The sequence below is a fragment of the Homalodisca vitripennis genome, chromosome 3 (assembly GCF_021130785.1).
Source record: "Homalodisca vitripennis isolate AUS2020 chromosome 3, UT_GWSS_2.1, whole genome shotgun sequence".
NCBI classification, from domain to species: Eukaryota; Metazoa; Arthropoda; class Insecta; order Hemiptera; family Cicadellidae; genus Homalodisca; species Homalodisca vitripennis.
The window spans coordinates 129,861,611-129,875,148 of record NC_060209.1 but is presented as its reverse complement, the minus strand read 5'-3'; the positions used below and the strand labels follow the sequence as shown (position 1 = coordinate 129,875,148).

Genomic DNA, 13,538 nt, shown 5'->3' with positions numbered 1-13,538 from the left:
GGTAGCGCTGATGGCGGTTCTCCCCCCTCCATTTTCTTGCTTACCGCGCGAACCGGGCGGACCGGCGCACGTGCGCCCAGTTCTGTCCAGTGTTTCATCCTATGTGTTTGTGTACGTTCTTTCTTTTTATAGTGTGGTGTTTTTTAACCCTCGCTCTTCAAAATGAGGTAAACGGCTTACAACACTTTTCATAGGTATTTTATTTTTGTATTCTATTATTCGACATGAAGCTAGATAATGAATTCAAGGGTCTTGACCCATATTACTATATATTGAGTAGACCGGCAATTTTAGGTTAGGTTGCCTGTTACGTTGTTATTCGGTATTTGTTATTTGTAGCCCTCCAAACTTTATAGTTATGTTTGCAAATTTTGTACAGCAACATATTATTCATTCGAATTAATTAGTTGATGTTTATTCATCTAATTTTTCCAAGAAGATAAATCTGAACTACTTTTAGACATGTCCAATCAATTGTAATGATGCACCTTTTTTAATATGCTTCTAGAACATGTAATAATTTCTTACGAATTAAAACTGTGATTATAGTTTTATTATGAGTGTAAACAATACTAAAGTAAAATTACCATAACAAATCAACATTAATAAAACTTTTACTATTTTAGAATAAATATGTAGATTATCTTTACATTATTGTAACGGCTATAATAAATCTTAATATTTTTATTTGTTTAATAGGCTATGTAAATTTAAGAAAACTGAATAATCCTAATCTAAATTTGAAGTATTTAGATTAAGAAAGTATTTTAAATATTTTTTGTAGTAATGTAGGCCTAGTCATGCTCTACATTGTGTGAAATTTTTTTTATAATCTACTATTATCTAAATGATCAGTTAAAAATAACAGTCAACTTATTAAATTCGCGGATAGCCTCTATTAATCTAAGTACTCCACATAGTACTTTTTATGAGTTAATGAGCAACATGTTAAGTGAAATTAAATTACGTTAATCTTTATTAAAACGTAAATTATATGCATATAATTACAATACTGACATATTGAGTTTTTTTATAAAACATGATTAGTTTGTTTATAATTTTGTTGAAAACTAGTGTTTAACTAGTGATGTTTTAGTGCTAGTGGTTTCATTTTATTTCATAACCAGAAACTCCAGGTCTGGTTTGTGTGTATGTATTCAAGTGTGTTGTTCATCATATATAAGATTTGAAAACTGAAATACTGAGCTGAAATAATTATATATTTATCATAATTTAGTTTATTTTAAATACCCTGGAAAAAAAGTAAAGTGCCTTAACCCAAGTGTTACTTAACTCACCCAAGTTTTATAGCTTCATGTACAAGGTCTTTATACACAAATTTTTCTGATTTCTTTTCAATTGGAAACAGTGTAAGTTGTCGAAAGGAAACAAATTATTTTGATGGAGTGCATCATAGGAGTATTAGGGGTATACTCTGATTTACAACTTGTATTTGTCAACGTATCATATGCAAGTTTCATAATTTTTAGGAAAATTCTGTTATATTTGCTATCCTCTTTAGTTTTATGAAAAAATGTATGAACAAAAAAACTTATCGTAGTTGTAATATTATTTTTATAATACGTAACACAATAAGTAAATGTAGAATCTTGGAGCATTGGAAAAACGGTTTATTGTAGTATCACTAGTATAAAGGAATACAACATTTTCCAATATAATTTTTTATTTTGTGCAAGGCCTTTCGAAATCAAAGATTCCATCATCAGGCACTTCAATAATCTTTGATTCAAAAAGGCCTTGCACAAAATAAAAAATTATATTGGAAAATGTTGTATTTCTTTATACTAGTGATACTACAATAAGTAAAGCTTGAAAACAATTTTTACTAGGCTTTTTAATGTGGTACTGAGATTTAGTCTTTTCCATTTCATTCTGTAAACAAAGACTAGTTTTAGATTAGAAATTTTATAAGCAATGACATCCAAAATTCCGGTCGTTAAGGGAATATATTTTAAAGTTATGAAACTGAAGTATTAAAAAATATTTCTAAACAAATTACATGTTTCATTATTTCTTTCTAATTGATTACACTAAAATTTACAATGTGATGTGTGTAAAAGTTGTCCACGCCTAAAATGACAAGTTTAGTGCGTATAAGCTACAAGATGTTGGAGGTTGCCAAGTGAACGGGTTGAGGGCCAAGCGTAGTGCGACAAATCGTAATGAGGAAACAAGGTAAGCGGGGAAAAAGGCGTTAAGTAGGCCAGCACACTGGAATGGATAAACGGCTCGGAGACAAAGGCAGATTAAAAGAGGATAACAAAGAAAGATTAAAACAAAAGAGGTATGAAAACAAAGGAATATCTAGTGTGGTGCTGTAGCTGTTCTCTACTGACAACGTAACCGGAGAGAGGGGTTGCCATAGCGACGCGAGGGAGCCAACATGGCCGGCCACCCTTCGACAATCTAATCAAAAATTGCTCCCCCAGACGGATCGATACCAAAATGCAGCAGTACACCCGTTTTACGGGACAGAGGTGGTTGAATTAGGGGAGCGAGTTGGCGCGAATGTCGAGCCGTCTGCCGTAGTTGGGGAGCGCTCACCGGGCCTGTTTGGCCTGCAAACTAATTTTAGTTCCAGTTTATTTGTTCTCAAACGGAAAACCATGATGAGATATATGCAATATTCCTATTCAATAATTCAATTTATTTCAACAGCTTCGTAAAATTAATCATATAAATTTAGTAATTAATTATTCGTTAATGATCAATTATTTAGTTTTTCGTTTAATGATAACTAGGAACGAGATCAGATGACTATTCTCTAGTAAGAATGAAATGTTTATAATAATAATCATTATACATCTAAAGAGTCAACTGAATGCTAGAAATAGGGTACGGTATTAAATTTAAATTTAATTGTTGTACAATTTGTTACGTTGTTTTTTTGGTGTATTCCAAGTCCAAGACAATTCGTAGAAATCAGATTGTTTTAAATTCCAACTATAAAGTATACATTATATTAATTACAGATCTAGAAACAACTTTATTTCTATTTTGAACATCAGATTAAAAAGCAAAATAATTAATGTAAACGTGACTACGAGATGGTTTGCCGCGCCACGGAGTTATTTCTAGCTCTGTACCATTCTCGCGTCATAGTAGTGTTCTGTTTTGTTCCCGCCAATATGGATGTTGCCTGGAGTCTTAGACGTTTTCAGAATGGCAGATTTTACTATTTCCGCCTTTTTTTACAGTTTTACATTATTTTTCAAGTACGGTAATTTTAAAGACGTTTCTGAGTAAGTTAACTGAATAAAAAATAATGTCAGTAAAAAATACCAAACGGAATTGAATTGAAAACATAAACCCGATTTGAAAGATTTTTATATAAGTATACAAAAATCTTAGGTATACTTAGGGAGTTTTATTTGGTAGTTTTTGTATTTAAATATAACATTGAAATGTAATATATTAATTCTTATTATTTCTAATTTGTATGGCTTTCTCTAGTAAGGATAGATGATTATAAATCATGTTCAATTCATAAGTTATTAAGTACAACTAATCTACTTAATAAAGGAAAACTTGCATGAATAATAATTAATGAATAGAAAACTATCTTATTTTGATGACTTTACAGTTGCAATTACTTTGAATACTATTGATCATCTTGGACAAGAATAACATTGAGAGATGCTATTAGGTGAGGCCTTTTATGTAGAAACAAGAACTTCCATATGTGCATACATTTAGTTTGTTTCATTAAATAAGTTTAAATATACAAGGATTAAAGCCAAATACAATATATTATGCAATAGAACTACATAGTTAAATAAATGATAATATGACAATTTTGGTTTTTTTTTTTGGGATTGATACACATAAGGATGCCAATTTTGGTACGTTATTTGCCATAAGCAATTGTTGATACTTCTTAAACGCATTTAGAATTTTCATATATCTAAGTTAGTGCTATTTTTTTAATACACCATAAGTCGTGTATGGTCAAATTTCATTGTAAAGGTTCTTTCAGTATTTTAAAATTTATCAACATATTTTTCAGAATTAAGTTTGTTTAAACTTTTTTCACAAATAAAACATATTTGTAATTTTTGTATTCAAGCAACAGGTTCTAGTCGATTCTAAAAGGAAAGTTCAGTATGAAATTGCCCTCAGCTCCAGCTTACAGTTAAAAATCCCTTCAGCCCACACAGCACATTGAGACTTCAATAAAACAATGGCTAATATCGCCTTTTCAAACAACTGCTCACCCTTCCTCTCCCGCTCACTCCACTACACTTTTAATTTATATCTTCACTCTCGGTAAGCTTCCAAGTTTAAAGATGGAGAGCTGTTAACAATCAAAAAAGGATTACAGTTTTGGAGAGTGAACTTGGCACCATCTTGTTCAGTTTAGTACAATTGCCTTTTAGTTTTATTTTCTTAATTTTTACCTCGTGCATTTCCCAATAAATCCTTTTTTATTTGTTGAAATTCCCTGAAGGTAACTGTTTACACAGCCTAATACTGGACAGTGTGCCACTTGGAAGCTGAAGTATCACAATAATCTCCTCTTAGAAATCCGTGTTTCGACTTAAAAGCTGTATTTTGTTTATAATATACGATTGCAAAAAATCTTGAATTAGTTACATAGCTTTTTTAGTCTTAAAGCCAGAGCCAATTTGCATTGTACAAGCACACAGCCTGTTATTTCTTAAATTGATAGTGAAATGTCATCTAAGAAAGAAATCGATGGGTACCTTGTTATTTTTTATGGGAATCAAACTGAGAGGGTATCAAAAGGATTTAAAATATGAAATGAAAAATATAATGAAATTAACTATCATATTTTAGCTCAACTTAGTACATACATAAAACATATTTGTACAAAAACAAAACTATATTAAACTGGACAACAAGAGGTAACTAGGAGCGGAGATAGGGTCAATATGCTGAAAGTGAAGTACAAGCTTGGGTGGTGGGTAGAGGAGAGAGTGGTACAGACTTGAGAGGGATCACTTTGTATTTAAATACATAGTGTCCATTCCCCTCCCCCTTATCCCTATGTCCTCTACTTCCTCTCACTCACACATACAACTCTCCACTCCAGCTTCAACTTGCAACTACTCCACCAACTAATTAATTGAATCTATCATTTGCCAACAAACAAATCAGTAAGCAACAACTAGTCCACTCAGTTTATGTCGATCTGACTTTGTATCCAAATGGATATACTTTATTTTTTTTATTAGGTCACCATATATACATAATAAATTCCGACAGTAATAAAAATCACATATTTCCAATATTTGTACGTATCACTTACAAATTATTTAGAATACACTACCTTTTTTCTAAAAAACATGTATAATTCTTAGTCTATATTGTGAAAATAACCATTTCAAGTTTTTGGACACTACAAAGTGCATTGCAATGCTATCTAGTGAATATTACTAAACTACCATGAAAGAAGTACGATGATTTTATAGGAAGAGTCTGTTTTTATATTTGGTTTTCAGTACAAAACCTCTGAATGAGAATTCCTTCTTTAGTCTTCAGTGGTTCAGACAATGGTTTAGTTACATTAAATTTCATTATTTCCTAAAAGATAACTCCTGGACTTCTTGTTCACACTTCCACTAGTTTCTATTGGTACATTAGGCAATTCATTGTCAGTTGATTGTGGTAATGCATCTGGCTTAGTAAGATTACACCAAATGCGCTTTTGGTGTAAGAATTTGATTGGTTTGTGAAAATGAAACCTTTGTAAATTTTGAACCTTATAAATTATTTACTTAATTTTCTAGTAGCCTACATATACATCTAGTATAAGTGCACCTTATTGCTCTTTTCTGCAACACAATTTGAATTAAAACATACTCAATTTAGTAAACACTTTTTAGTTAGTACAAGAGCACATTAAGTTTTAAAATTTGTCACTGATATTCTACAGATCAACACTATTTATAATTAAATATATTCTTTCATCATATTTAGGAATATCGAACTACACATTACATTCACTAAGGAGATGCATGCTCTTTGAATTTTATAAAAACTCGTTATTTCCTAACTATTACTCCCATTTACAAGTATAGGCTGAACACATTATTGTTAACTGAGTGAAGAATCAAAGTAGGAAATATAAGTTAATTATGTAAACATAATTTAGAACATATTTTACATTAATTTATAGTATTAAATTTCTTTAATGAAAGAAACTACATAAAAAGAAGTAAGAGCAATGTTTGATTGTACAGAATGAATAAGTAGGCTATGGCTATACACACCTACGTAAGGAATTAAATTAACATTCCACTTTTCTCAAATTTAGGGGAATCTTCCATCATCCATTAAGCAGAAGCTGCAAGCTATCAATCTTCAGTGATGTATCATAATGCTGCTTAGATGTGTTTTTGTCTTGGGAAATACCCACCACTTTATTTAGATGGCAGAGGGACAGAGAGAGAGAGAGGGGAGATTGTTGCCTAAGCGCTTGCTCGACAACTCAGCTCATTTATTAGTGTCAAGAATGACTGCAAAGTATATAGTTTCAATAGCGGTTCTTTATTTAAGGGAAACAAATCAAATTAATGTGTTCTTATTTAATTTAAAATAGTATTTCTTAATTAAACAATAAGAATGCCTATACATAAAAAGAAGTTTTCAATGATTGATTGAAAATCCTATTATTTTTTATGGTGAAGCCAACTTTATTCATATCATTAAGTTTATTCAGATTGACTTGATGGAACAAGATGACCACAAAAAATGCAGAAGAAGTAGGCTCTAGTGTTGTCAATCCTCTGTTCATCTCCATTTGTGTTGCTGGCAATCTTAGTCTGGTGTCTAGATATAAATTGAAATGGTTAGAAATATGAAGTGAAATGATTAGCTTCTAAGAATTTTGATCTTTTAAATTTGTTTACTTGCTACTGTAACTCGTATAAGTTTATAGTAGTTTAAAAAGGTTTGTTATGTGTTGCAGGGATGACGTTGGACTGAAGATGGCCTCTCCTACTCCATCTATAGACTCTATAACTGGAGCTAACTCTATTGGATCATTAATTGACCAGAACGAACCCTACCACTCGCTCAGCAACTCCCCCACCACAGCATCGCCCACAGCTTCTGTTAGCAGCAGCAGCTTCAGTGGCAACGGCAACCAGTTCCCCACTAAGTGTTTTATATGCAATGACATTTACACCAACCCAAAAGTCCTACATTGTTTACACAGCTTTTGCAAGGATTGTCTGGAGTGCAAGCAGGAACATCCCAACAAAATAGAGTGTCCTCGTTGTCACCACGAGAGTATTTTGAGCCCCAGAGGCATCGCTGATCTCCCAACGGACTTTGTTGTCACCAATATCATCGAGAGTCAGAACACAAGCGGTTACTGTACTAGTTGCAAGAGTCGGACATCCTACGCTGTCTCCCGTTGTGTCGATTGTAAGAGTTTTCTTTGCGACAACTGTACTATGGCGCATCAGTTCATGCATTGTTTCGAAGGGCATCGTGTCCACTCCTTGTCACAGGAAAGTGGAGAGAAGGAAGACCTGAAGACCGGTCTCGGACTTAATAATGGTGAAAAGGAACAATACTGTCCTCGTCACAAGACGACCATCTTGAAGTACTTCTGCAGAAGTTGCAATGTTCCCGTTTGCAAAGAGTGCACTCTCTTTGATCACCAGAGCCCGACACACGATTGCGAATACATTTCTGAAGCAGGGCCAAAACAAATTGAACTCATGACACAAGCTGTTCAAGAAGGTAAGAATAAAGCTACAGATCTGCGCAACTTAATGAAAACCCTCGAGCATTCCTCTCAGAGACTTCAGGTTCAGTACCATAAAGCTCAAAATGAAATAAATGAGACTTTTCAATTTTATCGATCTATGCTGGAAGAGCGCAAACAAGATTTGCTGAAGGAGTTGGAGAGTGTATTCAGTGCTAAGCAGATGGGATTGAATGTAGTTGGACAAAAGGCTCAAGATACTATTGAAAAGATCTATCAAGTTTGTGAATTTATTGAACGTTTAGTAAAGTGTTCAAGCATAAGTGAATGTCTACTGTTCAAAAAATTTATGGACTCGAGATTGCAAGCTTTGACTTGTTATACTCCTGATACATCTGTACAGCAAGCGTTTGATCTTGAATTTGTGTCTAACTATCAGGCTATCCAAGTTGGTGTAAGGAACACTTTTGGGTATGTGAGATCGAGTGCAGAAGTCATTGGTACAAGTAAGCAGCCTCCCATTGCAAGACCTACAAATGGTTCAGTTCACATAAACGGATCCTCCCCTGTGAATGGATGTATGAATGGTGGATCTCTACATACTGTAAATGGAACAACTTTGAATGGTACTCTCAATGGTGTCCTAGAACAACGACCTTACTCAAATGGTTTATCTACACCCAGCTCTACGTCTCAGTATGAATCAAACATAATCTCCAAAAGATTCAGCAGTGCCAACAGTTTAGGACCTTTCTCAACATCAATAAGTGACTTGGGCTTGAATGGAATTAACCCGTATGAGAAATGGTCAAGTGGTGGTAGTGACATTTTCCAAAATGGAGGAAATGAATATATGAATACTCTTTCTCTTGGAAGTCAGGGTGAAACTATGCTTGATCTCAGCACCAAATTCTTGTCGTCTACTTCTATCTTCCCACCAAAGTCTCAAATAAAACGGCAGAAAATGATATACCACTGCAAGTTTGGTGAGTTTGGAGTTCTTGAAGGCCAGTTTACTGAGCCCAGTGGAGTTGCAGTGAATGCTCAGAATGACATTATAGTTGCAGATACCAATAATCATCGCATTCAAATCTTCGACAAGGAAGGCCGTTTCAAGTTTCAGTTTGGTGAATGTGGAAAGCGAGATGGCCAACTCTTGTACCCAAACCGTGTTGCCGTTGTGAAGACTTCAGGTGATATTATTGTCACAGAACGGTCTCCAACACATCAAATCCAAATTTACAATCAGTATGGTCAGTTTGTGCGCAAATTTGGAGCAAATATACTACAACATCCACGTGGTGTTACAGTGGATAATAAAGGACGTATTGTCGTTGTTGAATGCAAAGTGATGCGTGTCATTATATTTGATCAAGCGGGCAATGTATTGCAGAAATTTGGCTGCTCCAAACATCTTGAGTTCCCTAATGGCGTTGTAGTCAATGACAAGCAGGAAATATTCATCAGCGACAATAGAGCTCACTGTGTGAAGGTTTTCAACTATGAAGGTGTCTTTCTTCGGCAGATAGGCAGTGAAGGTGTTACCAACTACCCAATAGGGGTTGGCATCAATAACGCTGGAGAAATCTTGATTGCAGATAATCACAACAACTTCAATCTGACCATATTCACTCAAGATGGACAACTAGTATCTGCCTTGGAATCCAAGGTGAAACATGCTCAGTGCTTTGATGTTGCTCTAATGGACGATGGCTCGGTTGTGCTCGCCAGCAAAGACTACCGACTGTATATCTATCGCTACGTCCAGGTACCACCAATCGGTCTGTGAACAGTTACATATCTATCATCGAAACCATTCCTACCACGTTGTTTATGCATTTATTGATCCGGGAATGGTACTCACTGTTAATGTTCCCATGTTGGTTATGTTTACAAGTCGCAAATTGTTTGATCTTTCTATACAACCAAAACTTCTCTTCCCATGATAATAATTTATTGTAACTAGTTTTGTACTTGTTGGGTTGTAAGACATTCCGTGCTGGTGACGCGGTTGTTTCTTGTCAGTCGGCTGACTGACTATTGTTGTTGTACATACCGAACAACTGTTGTTTCCTGTGACCAAATAACTTTAAGGCACTTCGTAATGTAATCAACTAATTGTTTTAACCGTTTCTTAACGAGGCATATTTGTTTTGATTAGTGATAAGGCTGGATACAGAGAGGTGAAGTTCGTCTCGCTGTTCCTGGTAGAGATAAGAAGATACTCTTTTCCAAAATCATTTTACATATTTTTTACACGTGTGCTAACTCGTGCTATTACCAGACTGTGAGGGAAACCGAAGGACTGCATTTTAATCATTATAGTTTTTAGTATATAAGTATAGTTTTAATACGTGAGGTTGAAATCACAAATTGTCTCGTTTTCTTAATTTGTTTAGTTTTATTACAAAAGATAAGCAATGATAGTTTTAATACATCACGATTGTGTGTGTTTGTATGTTTTCCTATTCTTTGTTAAACTGTCCCCTTTGTTAAATGCCCGGCGACACCAACAATTGTTGAGCGGAACACGCACCCTAGTCACAAGTTAGTTGCGATGTCTGCAGGGAGGCTTTCCCGACCGTTTTTTTTTCCAAGGAACAAATTTTATACTATGTTTTTTCTGTAATAAGTATTTTATCTTTAGTTCATTATTTCCTTTGTTGTTATTTCTATTTATCGATACTAGTTAAGGGTTTTTTTGCAAAGAGGATGTCAGATAGGCACTATATGTAGTTATTACAGAAAGAATTTGTGTTTGTTTATTGTTGTTTGAATTTTTGTCAGTTCACAATATTGTAACTACACTTTTAATTTGATTTAGTTTAGTTAAGATGTACGGATCAGTATTCGAGTTATTGCAATCGTAGTGGAAACTTGAGTTTCTTTTAACTGTTAATAATGTTATTTTTGTATGACTTGACGCCAAATTTTAGCCTTGGATTTGCCTTGTGCCATCTTGGTTTGTTCTTTCTTTGTTACTCAAAAGACCTATTCTGTTATATAAATACTTACTTTGTTGGTCTCATTACGATAGAAGTACAGACACGAATGTTGTTTTTAGTTCATGAAGAGTTGATCCCCAAAGCTCTTAAAATGTTATTTATGTATTTTCATAAGGATCGAGGCCAAAAATACCATTTGGCGATATTGCATTTAAAGTGTTTTTATATATCATAGTTCTTGTTTCATGTTTTGTGTTAGCAAACATAAATTATTATTATTATTATGCAACTTCAGATTTTGTTTTCAAGTTATTATTTTGTTGTAAGATGTTTCAGTTTTTAATATATGATTACTTTTTTCAATTTAGTTTCATTTTTTCTCCCAATTCAACTAACATAAGCTAGTCTATCTGACTCCTCACTAACATTACCTTCCTTAACTCTTAAGTAAGTCTAGTCATTTTTGTTTGTTAAGAATTCGTTTAAGTTTGCAAAATTTTGTTTTTGGAATGCCTTCGGACAGTTGTCACTGTGATGGTAATGCAAGTATTTGCCTTACGCTTTCAAAACTCAAAACGCATCTCATTTTTATTATCCAATTAGTTATCCTTTAGACAATAAGATGAACTCTTTTAACAAAGTTTTCACAAATTCCAAGTAATTTCACATTTTACCTCTAGCTAAATAAAACTCTAAAATACAGGGCAAACTTTTTATACATATAAACTATTTTATTACTCTTTTGGGCACAACATATACATAACTTAATGCTTTTAGTATTAGTCTTTGGAAAATATTGAGGTTAGAGTCGCCGTTTTTGAACTACCTTGTAGTGTTTTGACGACTGGTGTTATATTCGTTGCGATCGAGATTTTAACATGTTTGTACCCTTCTCATTGAAAGAGTTTATTTTTTCACGTTTTAATACTTTGGATAGTGATTGCTTAGCAGATGTGTTGATGTTAGTTTAGTTTATGTTTACTTTTGTAGAATACACAATTCCACCTGGAGTCCTCCTGAAATTTATGTATAATCCAGTTCTTGCTCTTGTGGCTGATCAGTGTATATACTTCAGACCTTCTCTACTGCATTCCCCACCACCGTAATGTTGACTCCAGTTGTGAATTGGTAATGTGATGCTGCTTTTTCGATAATTATTTATCAATCAAGCAAATAATAGACTTAACATATATTTGTTGTAGAATATTTTGTTGCATATTGTTGTATTACGCACAATACAATATTGTACTGCTTCGGGTTTGGAACACCAGTGTCCTCGTAGCTGCCCATCTTCACTCTACTACAGGATATTGTCCATTCTGTTGCCCTCTTCCCACTGTGTTGTGACTTCTACGTGAGACTCTCATCATTTGCGTCAGACCGAGGTCTTAAAAAAGCCGAATCAATAGTTTTAACCCCAACAGAATGAAATGATGATCAATAAAAGCATTGAAAATTGTCATGTAACACAAATGGTGAGATGCTCCCATCATATCAAGACTCTGTAGTTCTAACTAACGCCAGCCAGATTCCATGTCAATTACGCTAGGGAACACGATGTACTCTAGTTCTCCTAATGTTGGCTTTTGTGCTTGTAGCATAGTTATTATGTGGTAAGGTCCAATTTTAATACTAAAATTAAGCTGTCATTAGGGACTTTGTACTCAGTGTGTAGCCTGTTACGATTCTAGATTAAGAGTGTTTTTGACCGTAACAAATATTTTTTATGGTAAAAGGAGTCCTATTTGTTGAGGTTATAATGACAAAAATTGACAGTTTGGAGTTGTTAGATTTACTCAGTAGTCCCGTGTTGCGCCATGTGAACAAACAAATACATTGTTGCATGTTCCCCTCGGTTTGACGAGGGTTCTATATACATAATGTTTGTTGGTACTGTAGTTTGTTTCCTCTGTTCGGAGGTGACTTTAGAAATTTATGTCGAAAAACAAAGTCTGAGATTGTGAAGTTTGAAAGATGAAATGTTTTAATTTTTTATCTTGACATCTTTATTGATAGTGCATGTATAGAATGAAAACACCAACCTTTGTCTCAGTATTTTCCCTAAATAGTTGTTGTTACCTAGAATTTAACTCTCTCACTTGTTATTTGCAGACAAAATCAATAGGCTTTCATTTCCTCTAAACTGTCCTCAAGTTTTTCTAGTATTTCCACACATCTTGATAACAAATCTGTGATTAATGAAATTGCCTTTCCCTCTCACTCACTCATTGTTATCACTGTTAGATCAGCGGTTCTGTAGACATAACCTTGTTACTCACCTTGCACTTCACCTCACCTTATCATCATATTATAATTGTTAATTGTTCATGTTAACTTTCTTCTCATATTACTGCTAATCCGGCCCCTTAATCTTCACTTATTCTGTAAAAAATAGTTTTAATAGTTTATTCAGATATATAATCTTTTAAAGAGTGATGAAAAATTCCAATTGTCAATGATTTTGCTCAGTAGCATTTAACTCAATCATTCCATCCATAGTGAGGCAAACTTTCAATCCTTTCAAGGGTTCGATCAGGTAATACATGATCGATCTCCACAAACCTAACTCAACCTTATTCACTTGCGTGACAGATTGTACGTGCACGGATTCGGTTTGGCCTCCCTTGTTCGTACAATCTACCTCTCTGATCTTCTAACTGTTACTCCCCATGGGTGTGCTTGTTTAAATGTTAGTCTCACATATGTTATTGCATTTGTTATATCAGCCGTTACAATTAACAACGCCAATATTGAGATGTTTGAACCTTGTCGTGTGGCTCACACACACACACTGTAAAATCTGTGTTTGCTGTTCGTCAATGGCCCTCGAGTGAATGACGCTTCTCATCTATCCGTGCAATGTATATTCCAGCTTTCTATGTTTTCTATAACAT

General features: G+C 34.1%; 1 protein-coding gene across 6 annotated transcripts in view; it reads left to right on the top strand.

Moving 5' to 3' along the window:
* LOC124357504 (brain tumor protein) overlaps nucleotides 1–11,007 on the top strand; it is a 279,318-nt gene extending 268,311 nt beyond the window's left edge. For 5 of the 6 annotated variants that reach the window (XM_046809366.1, XM_046809365.1, XM_046809363.1 and 2 more), the window contains one exon: nucleotides 6,953–11,007. In XM_046809366.1, the coding sequence (XP_046665322.1) occupies nucleotides 6,972–9,488 (2,517 nt within the window). In that variant the 5' untranslated portion in view covers nucleotides 6,953–6,971 and the 3' untranslated portion in view covers nucleotides 9,489–11,007. Of the gene's footprint in view, nucleotides 1–42; nucleotides 168–6,952 lie in introns of those variants that run through there. The other variant, XM_046809364.1, reaches the window with a different exon arrangement.
* The last annotated feature ends 2,531 nt before the right edge of the window (nucleotides 11,008–13,538 follow it).